This window comes from Heterodontus francisci, chromosome 23 (genome assembly GCF_036365525.1).
Source record: "Heterodontus francisci isolate sHetFra1 chromosome 23, sHetFra1.hap1, whole genome shotgun sequence".
NCBI classification, from domain to species: domain Eukaryota; kingdom Metazoa; phylum Chordata; class Chondrichthyes; order Heterodontiformes; family Heterodontidae; genus Heterodontus; species Heterodontus francisci.
The window spans coordinates 50,294,256-50,304,642 of record NC_090393.1 but is presented as its reverse complement, the minus strand read 5'-3'; the positions used below and the strand labels follow the sequence as shown (position 1 = coordinate 50,304,642).

The 10,387-nt window shown below is 45.4% G+C and overlaps 1 protein-coding gene across 1 annotated transcript in view; it reads right to left on the bottom strand.

The window, feature by feature from the left end:
• Positions 1-103: 103 nt before the first annotated feature.
• LOC137382800 (serine/arginine-rich splicing factor 1B-like) overlaps positions 104-10,387 on the bottom strand; it is a 33,715-nt gene continuing 23,431 nt past the window's right edge. Inside the window, exon 5 of the mRNA XM_068055226.1 lies at positions 104-478. Within this exon, the coding sequence (XP_067911327.1) occupies positions 329-478 (150 nt within the window). The 3' untranslated portion in view covers positions 104-328. The remainder of the gene's footprint in view (positions 479-10,387) is intronic.

Here is a 10,387-nt window from a genome sequence, read left to right as displayed (position 1 = left end):
GACCTGAGATTTATTTGATTGGTGTGCATTTTTGAAGGAGGGGATAACGACAAGTTCATATATACAGCACAAAATACCTTTCTTCACAAATAAACACACAGCATTGCCCTGGCTACCTTTTTATTTAGAAAAAGGAAGTATGCTAAATTAGTTGAGAAGCCAGTAAAGATCCATGGAACAAGACAACAAAGTCAATATTTTAAAAAAAGAAAAAAAAAACCATTTTATTTAGTTCAAAGCATATCACGAAATATAGAATTGAAGAAAAAACTAACTGCCAATGATGGAATGTGGATTAAAAAGAAATTTCTGACTACCAAGTCCTCATTCATCTATATTGGGGTCTTGGTGAATACCGAGGGGAGCTTCTGCTTTGATAGGGTGAATAACGACCTCTAGAAAGGGACCTTGATCTTGACCTGCCATAACTAGAACTTCTGGGCTTGTCTGCACGAACTCTAATATAAGCAGTTTCTCCCTGGAAAAGAAATGATTGGAATTAGTGCTGTGAGAAGAACCCTTGGGGAAGGGTTTGAATACAGAATTAAGCAGCTAGTTTCTCATCGATACAACACATCAGATGGTTTTCTCTTATTTTACTCCTCTCATCCTGAAGGTGTTGACTTCTGCTGGGTCTGGTTCCATGGGTTTCAGACATGCCGGTGGACATGCACGTGTGAGCACAGTGAACATTGAGCTATCTCAGAATCACATCCCAGCCTAAACTCACCTTCAGCCAAAGTTCACAAATAGCACTATCCACCTGGGCAAGCAACCCTGGCTGATCTTTTCTCCCTGAACAAGAAGTAGAATCACAATTGGCTGCCATGGCGGAGATCAGTAAGTGTTTCAAGAATAACTTGTACTTACTTTAAGTACACAATGGCTGGGACTAGATATTTATTACCAGAAGGGGAGGGTGACGTAGTGGTAATGTCACTGAACTAATAATCCAGAGGCCCCAGCTAATGCCCCAGCGACACCAGTTCAAATCCCACAACGGCAGCTAGTGGAATTTAAATTCAATTAGTTAATAAATTCAGTTCATTAATAAAAATTCTGGAATTAAAAGCTAGTCTCAGTAATGGTGCCATGAAACTATCGATTGTCATAAAAACCCAACTAATGTCCGTTTGGGAATGAAATCTGCCATCCTTACCTGGTCTAGCCTACATGTGACTCCAGACCTGCAGCAATGTGGTTGACTTTTAACTGCCCCTGAAATGGCCGAGCAAGCAATTCCGTTCTCAAGGGCAATCAGTTGGGGAACAAATGCTGGCCGTGTCAGGGATGCCCACATCCCAAGAAAGAATAAAAAAGTGACCCCTACCCAAAGTGGCATTTCTCTTTTCCCATTAGAAAGGAACTCTAGGTGGCACAATGGTTTAGACACTGACATTTTATCTCTGGGACCTGGTTTGAAATCTAGCCCAGATTTATGGAAAATAGTCTTCTGTCTGCTGACTACAAGAGTTGTATAAAATAAGCTTGGGAGTATTAATCCAGTTCCTAGTAGGTGTGCCTACAGCACAAAATTGTCCCTGGTTTTTCAATGCCCCTGTCCCCATTAAAACCATTACACACTCTCACCCTGGCTGTTCCCCTAGATACAGTCCTCATTTCTGCTCCCTTAAGTCCAAGGGACGCAGACTTTACCAGATATGGTGGACAATTGGCTTCCTCATTCACTGCCAGAGCTAGCTGGACCACCAAAAGCACTGCTCTCTCTGCAAAAATGGATCAGCCTGGAATGCAAACATAACCCCCAGCTTCTTTACTGAAAACGGTCTTAAACCCCTCATCCATCTCCTCCACCCTCACTTGCAACAAGTGCAAGGAGTTCTTGGATTTCTGTCACCAAGATTGGTTCCATTCGGTTAGCTGCCTTTGCCACTTCCCTCCCTTCTCCGAGCCCATCAGGCCTAACTTGAACTTTTATGTTTCTCTAGTTTTTCTCCTATCTCCCCTCATGCCCTCTCCGAGCTGATCTTGTCCATGAGACCCACTTCCTTCAGAATCCGCTCCATTGTCTCCATCCCTCGCTCGTTCAATTGTCTGAGGCTGTATCAGACTTTTTAAAAATTTATTTGTTCATGATGTGGGTGTCACTGGCAAGGCCAGCATTTATTGCCCATCCCTAATTGCTCTTGAGAAGGTGGTGTTGAACTGCTTTCTTGAACCACTGCAGTCCTTGGGGTGTTGGTACACCAAACAGTGCTGTTAGGAATGGAGTTCCAGGATTTTGATCCAGTGACAGTGAAGGAACAATGATATAGTTCCAAGTAGGGATGGTCTGCGGGTTCGAGGGGAACTTGCAGGTGGTGGTGTTCGCATGCATCTGCTGCCCTTGTCCTTCTAGGTGGTAGAGGTTGTGGGTTTGGAAGGTGCTGTCAAAGGAGCCCTGGTGAGTTGCTGCTGTGCATCTTGCAGATGGTACACACTGCTGCTACGGTGCGTTGGTGGTGAAGAGAGTGAATGTTTAAGGTGGTGAATGGGGTGCCAATCAAGCAGGCTGCTTTGTCCTTGAAGGGTTCGATCTTCTTGAGCTCAACACATCCAGTCAAGTGGAGAGTCAAGAGTTGAGTTACTCGTTGCAGATTTCCCAGCCTCTAGCCTGCTATTGTAGCCACAGTATTTATGTGGCTGCTCCAGTTTAGTTGCTGGTCAATGACGACCCCCAGGATGTTGACAGTGGCGGATTCAGTGATGGTAATGCCATTGAACATCATGTGGAGATGGTTAGATTCTCTCTTGTTTGAAATGGTCATGGTGTGAATGTTACTTGCCACTTACCAGCCCAGCTCGGATGTTGTCCAGGTCTTGCTGTATCTGGACATGGGTTGTTTCAGTATCTGAGGAGTCACGAATGGTGAACTTAGTGCAATCATCAAAAACATCCCACTTCTGACCTTATGATGGAGGGAAGGTCATTGAGGAAGCAGCTAAGATGGTTGGGCCTACCCCAAGGAACTCCTGCAGTAATGTCCTGGGACGGAGATGACTGACCTCCAACAACTACAACTATCTTCCTTTGTGCTAGGTAAGACACCAACCAGCGGAGAGCTTTCCCCCCGATTCCAGTTAGGGCTCCTTGATGTCAAGGGCAGTCACTCTCGCCTCACCTCTTGCTTTCAGCCCTTACCATGAGGTCAGGTGCTGAGTGGCCCTGGTGGAACCCAAACTAAGCGTCACTGAACAAGTTATTGCTGAGCAAGTGCCGCTTGATAGCACTTTTGGCGACCCCGTCCATCAGTTTACTGATGATCTGGAGTAGACTGATAGGGCAGTAATTGGCCGGGTTGGATTTGTCCTACTTTTTGTATGCAGGACATACTTGGGCAATTTTCCACATTGCCAGGTAGATGCCAGTGTTGTAGCTGTACTGGAACAGCTTGGCTAGCGACGCGGCTAGTTCTGAGCACAAGTCTTCAGTACTATTGCCGGAATGTTGTCAGGGCCCATACCCTTTGCAGCATCCAGTGCCTTCAGCTGTTTCTGGATATCACATGGAGTGAATCGGACTGGCTGAAGTCTGGCATCTGTGATGCTGGAGACCTCAGGAGGAGGCCGAGATGGATCATCTACTCGGCCCTCTTGGCTGAAGATGGATGCAAATGCTTCAGCCTTGTCTTTTGCACTGATGTGCTGGGCTCCCCCGTCATTGAGGATGGGGATATCTGTGGAGCCTCCTCCGCCTGCGAGTTGTTTAATTATCCATCACCATTCAACACGATGTGGAAGGATTGCAGAGCTTAGATATGATCTGTTGGTTGTGGGATCGCTTAGCTGTCCATCACATGCTGCTTACGCTGTTTGGCATGCAAGTAGTCTGGTGCTGTGGCTTCACCAGGCTGACGCCTCATTTTTGGGTATGCCTGGGTGCTGCTTCTGGCATGCCCTCCTGCACTCTTCATTGAGACAGGGTTGGTCCCCTGGCTTGATGGTAGTTGTAGAGTGGGGTATATGATGGGCCATGAAGTTATATATTGTGGTTGAATACAATTCTGCTGCTGCTGATGGCCCACAGCACCTCATTGATGCCCAGTTTTGAGTTGCTAGATCTGTTTGAAATCTATCTCATTTAGCACAGTGGTGGTGTCACACAACACAATGGTAGGTATCCTCAATGTGAAGATGGGATTTAGTCTCCACAAGGACTGTCCGGTGGTTACTGCTACTATTACAGTCATGGACAGATGCATCTGCAACAGGTAGACTGGTGAGGACGAGGTCAAGTAAGGTTTTCCCTCTTGGTTCCCTTACTACCTGCGCAGACCCAGTTTAGCAGCTTTGTCCTTTAGGACCCGGCCAGTTCGGTCCTCCACCCAGAGTACATTCTGTGCCCTTGCTACCCTTAGTGCTTCTTCCATTTGGTGTTCAACATGGAGAAGCACTGATTCATCAGCCCGGTGGGGGGGGTGGGGCGGGTGGCAGTAATGAGCAGGAGGTTTCCTTGCCCATGTTTGACCTGATGTCATGAGACTGCATGGGGTCAAGAGTCAATATTGAGGATCCACAGGACAACTCCCTCCCAACTGTATACCACTGTGCCACCACCTCTGGTGGGACAGGACATACCAAGGGATAGTGATGGTGGTGTCAGGGACATCGTCTGTAAGGTATGATTCCATGAGTATGCTTGACTGGTCTGTGGGACAGCTCTCCCAATTTTGGCACAAACCCAGGTGTTAGTAAGCAGGACTTTGCAGGGTCGACAGGGCTGTGTTTGGCATTGTCGTTTCCCGGTCCTAGGTCGATGCCGGGTAGTCCATCCGGTTTAATTTTTTTTCTTTGTAGCGGTTTGATACAACTGAGTGGCTTGCTAGGCTATTTCAGAGGGCTGTTAAGAGTCACATGTAGGCCAGCCCAGGTAAGAATGGCAGATTTCCTTCCCTAAAGGACATTAGTCAACCAGATGAGTTTTTACAACACTCGACAATGGTTTCATGGTCACCATTAGACTAGCTTTTTTAATCCCAGATTTATTAATTGAATTCAAATTTCACCATCTGCCATGGTGGGATTCAAACCCATTTCCCCTGAAAATTAGCCTAGGTCTCTGCATTACCAATCTAGTATTACCATTACGCCACCACCTTCCTGTTCACAACCCCAGTGGCATAGTTGCTACGGAGATGAGCTTTCAACCATACATCTATGCAGTCATTAAGACAGCCCTATTTCCACCTTTAACATCCCTGACTCTGCCACTGCCTCAACTCTTCTACTGCTGGAACCCTAATCGATGTCTCTGTTACCTCCAGACCTACTGTAATATTCCGAGATGCAGAGGTGTTCTGGTGCAGGAGTCACAAAAAGATAGCATGCAGGTACAGCAAGTAATAAAGAAAGCTAATGGAAAGAAGGCTACTGGAATGCTATCCTTTATTATGAGAGGAATTGAAAATAAAAGTAAGGATGTTATGCTTCAATTATAGAGGGCACTGGTGAGACACATCTCGAATACTGTGTACAGTTTTGGTCTCCTTATTTAAGGAAGTATGTGAATGCATTGGAGGTGGTTCACAGGAGGTTTACTAGATTGATACCTGGAATGAGCGGGTTGTCTTAAGAGGAAAGGTTGGACAGACTGGGTTTGTTTTCACGAGTTTAGAAGAGTGAGGAGAGTCTTGATTGAAGTTTATAAGATCCTGAACGGTCTTGACAAGGTAGATGTGGAAAGGAGGGCGAGTCCAGAATTAGGGGGCACTGTTTTAAAATTAGGGATCACCCTTTTAGGACAGAGACAAGGAGAAATTTTTTCTCTGAGGGTTGTGCGACTTTGGAATTCTCCACCTCAGAAGGTGCTGGAGGCGGGGTCATTGAATATTTTTAAGGTGGAGGTAGATAGATTCTTGTAAGGCAAGGGAATCAAACATTATCTGGGGTAGATGGGAGTGTGGAATTCGAGAGAGAATCAGTCATGATCTTATTGAATGGCGGAGCATAAAGGCCTGCTCAGGCCTGGAAAAAAAAACCCGACCCGAACCGGACAGAACCACATCGGACCCGAGCCCGACCTGGCCAGAGTCCTTCCATTTTTCCCCGTGCCAGACCCGACCCAACCACCGGAATGTTCACTTTCTCCAGTTGACAGCATTCGTTTTACATCCATAGTTCACTCACTGTAGTTACCACTTTTGGATGGATGGATGGAATGGAAAGAAGCTGTAGCATGAGCTCACTGCGCAGACTCAGAGTCTGTGGAGTCCGGATGCACGTTTCCCTCCTTGACATCCCAGACTCCCAGCTCAGGCAGGCTGTTCAAATTTTGACGCTTACTTACTCAGCTTCCCTTTTCCTCCCAGCAGAGCAAAAGGTCGTAGCATGTGTGGCCGACCCAGACCCGACCCGAGCCCGAAAGCCATCCCTGGAAGAGCAACCTTACCCTACCCAAACCCGACACATCATCAGGTCCCGTTGGGTTTGGGTCGGGTAGCAGGCCTTTAGTGGAGCAGGCTCGACGGGCCAAATGGCCTACTTCTGCTCCTAACTCATATCATTGTATGGTATTCTCATGCACTCCTGGACGGCCTCCCACATTCCACCCTTTGTAAACTTGAGGTCATCCAAAACAATGCTGCCCATGTCCTAACTTGCACCAAATCCCATTCACCCATCACTCCTGTGATTGCTTATATACATTGACTCCTAGTTAAGGCCCTGATTTTAAAATTTTCATTCTTGTTTTCAAATCCCTCCATGACCTGACCCTTCCCTAAATCTATAACCTCCTCCAGCCGTACAACCCTCCAAGATATCTGCGCTCCTCTAACTCCAGCCTTTTGAGCATCCCTGATTTGAATCCTCCACCATTGGTGCCCATGCCTTTAGCTGCCTAGGTCCTAAGTCATGGAATTCCCTCCCACAAACCTCTCCGCCTCACTTTCCTTTTTAGGATGCTCCTTAAAACCTTCCTCTTTGATCAAGCTTTTGGTCATTTCCCATATGTGGCTCGGTGTCATTTTGTTTTATAATGCCTGTGAAGCACCTTGGTACTTTTTATTAAAGGCGCTATATAAATACAGTTGTTGTTGCTGCTGCTAGTTCAGCACCAATTAATATCTCACTCTGCAGCCAGAGTGGCTAGTGTGGGAAATGGGAAAATTGTTACACTGGTACAGTAGAAGGTGTTTTAAGTTGGGACTGAGGTATGTTGCTGGGCAGAATACAGGAATCCTTACTCTGCATCTGATCTGGGAGTGCTCAATGTAAATACCTAATATATGAAATGGTAAGAGTTACATTCCTGCCAATTAGAGAAACAAACTCTAACAGATCCTATGATTGTTCAGTTGATAAAACGAGTGTGTAACTGAGCCATAGAGATCAGAGGGTACCAGCTATGATTCTCAGTCTGCTGAGAAATGGCAGTCGAGTTATAATAGACTGTACATTCCCCAACATTTGGTGCTTGGTTTCTGCTTCTACTCATTACACAGTGACTCCTGCTGCATATAGATGACTGGTGAGGACGGATTGGGTTCCAATCCTTCAAATAAACACTCAGGATCCTTGCCCTGACTTAGACAACAACAGCCAATTGGATGAGCTAGGAGTACTGCAGCATGATTCAGAGAAAGAGGGCTACAAATGGGGGAGTGGAAATTGTGCAGTCGCTAGTTTTAAATGTCCCTGGCAGAAAATGCTGATTAATATGGAATCTGGTTGCTATGAAAAATATGGATATTCCAAGTTGAAACATCTCTAAGATTCCAAGAAACACCGGAATTACTGTTGCAACATCCGGAGAAGACCATCACCTTTTCCAACAACAATGCCAAGCTAGTTTACACTGGTAGCAACATTCAACTTAACTTATATGATTTCTGCACTTTTCGATTTGACCTAGCTCTACAGTCTACTTCAGCTATGCTATTAAAATATGCTTGCCTTTATTCCCTCTCCAATGTCCTACTACCCACACTCCACCCCACCCCCACCATGGCACTGATTTACTTTACAGTGCAATTCCAAAGGGATCCTCTTGCAAAAGCTCACCAATTAAAGCACTGATGTTGCAATAATTAAAAATATATTTCAGTTAGAAGAGCTGTTGCTAGGGAGGGGGAAGGGAATATAGCTCCACTTTTCACAGTAAGGATCCAAATATTCGTCTGCTCTGAACATCAGAATTCAGTGTCGTCTGGGGGATGTATTCCAGACTTTACATTGCTCCTATTCACATATGCACTTTGGCTGCTGTTATATATCCGAGTCTACAATCTCTTTAGCCTTTCTCAGCATCTTCTATTTTCTCCCCTCCTCCCCCATGGCTATGCCACTTTTGATTTCATCTCCAACATCAAACCATCTCTTATGGCCTCTGTACACCCATGGTTTCAATCTCTGAACACTTCCTTACCTCCCATATTCTGCTACCCTCCGCTAATCCATTATAACCATGTGCTACTGCAAAAACTCTGCAAAATCCTTATAACCTTACTCTCAAATCCTCCAACTTCGGCCATCCATTTAGTGATGCCTCCAGGCCTGTCAATTTCCTTAACCTTGCTCTCACCTCTAACTTTAAAATCCCACTAAAACTACCAACCACTACCACCTCTACTATTCTTCTTACAAGGCCTCATCTTTGCTCACTTAAGTCTGAGGGCATAAGATTTGAAAATAACTGGAGTACAAGTGCCTAGTCATCAATTGTCAGACCTGGCTTGATCACGCTTGCTTTCCTCAGCCAAAAACTGCCAATTATTCTAATAACATTCTGAAGGGCTGGATAACCCCAAGCTCTTGTTTCTCTATGAACAACTGCCCCCTTAGGCCCTTCTCCTCTCCCCCTTCAGCCTCACCTCAAACACAAGTGTAGGAAGCTCAAAGATTTCTTTGTCTCCAAAATCAGCTGCTTATCATAGGTTCAATGTTCAACCATAGAACGACTACATCTCTGTAAGCTTTTCCCCATCCCCCTGAAACATATTTCATCTACACGACACACACCTGCCACTCCCTTGATACAAAAATTTTCCCACTCAACTCTCTCTTCTGGCCCACATGCTAGCTAACATTATCAATGGACCACCCTCCTCAAAACACACACCTTTCACCCTTCCATTCTTGCTAACTACCATCACATCTCCAGCCTCCCCCACATTCTAAGATTCTTTCAGATATCATCGCCTCCCATTTCTCCGGTAACTACCTACTTAAACCATCCAGCTCCACTGCCATCATTGTCAATGTTGAAATGATCCTAAAAGTCTTGAATGACATCCTCTGTCACTATGATCAGTGCTTATCCCTTCCTATTCTCCTCAATCGCTCCACAGTCTTCAATATATGGTCAATCACACTATTTGCCTTTAATGCCTCTCCTCCCTCATCCTGCTTTATAAGCCTCAATTGCAAGGTTCCATTCCTACCTATCTAAACTTATTTAGAGAATCTCTCTCCTCATCTGTACCTCCACCTCTGGAGTCACTCACAATTTCCACCCAGCCTCCCCCCTCTTCTCACTTACTGTATTTCCCTCATATATACCAATGCCTTCCAGCTCTACCCTTCCCAGACCTCTTGGACGTCAACTTTCTCTAGCTCAAGACAAGATGAAGGCCTTCACCACAAACTCCACCTCCTTGTTACATACATCTATATAGGAACAGCTTAAGGACTTTTTATACCCAGTTTCAAATATACAATAAGTTTTAAAAGGGAATTAATGTTTAATTTGTTATGGATACCCAGGTCGCACTGATCATTTTCTTCCCTCTGCCCCTGAAGACGTATACCCAGTTCCTCAGGGTAGTATATGTTTCAGGGGGATGGGGATTTACTCCCATTTGGAAACAAACGAACTTATTAGTGAGAGACAGCATGGTTTTGTGAAGGGGAGGTCGTGTCTTACTAATTTGATTGAGTTTTCTGAGGAAGTGACGAAGATGATTGATGAGGGAAGGGCAGTGGATGTTGTCTATATGGACTTTAGTAAAGCCTTTGACAAGGTCTCGCATGGCAGACTGGTACAAAAGGTGAAGTCACACGGGATCAGAGGTGAGCTGGCAAGATGGATACAGAACTGGCTCAGTCACAGAAGACAGAGGGTAACAGTGGATGGGTGTTTTTCTGAATGGAGGGATGTGACTAGTGGTGTCCCGCAGGGATCAGTGCTGGGACCTTTGCTGTTTGTAGTATATATAAATGATTTGGAGGAAAATGTAGCTGGTCTGATTAGTAAGTTTGCGGACGACACAAAGGTTGGTGGAGTTGCGGATAATGATGAGGATTGTCAGAGGATACAGCAGGATATAGATCGGTTGGAGACTTGGGCGGAGAAATGGTAGATGGAGCTTAATCCGGACAAATGTGAGGTAATGCATTTTGGAAGGTCTAATGCAGGTGGGAAGTATACAGTAAATGGCAGAACCCTTAA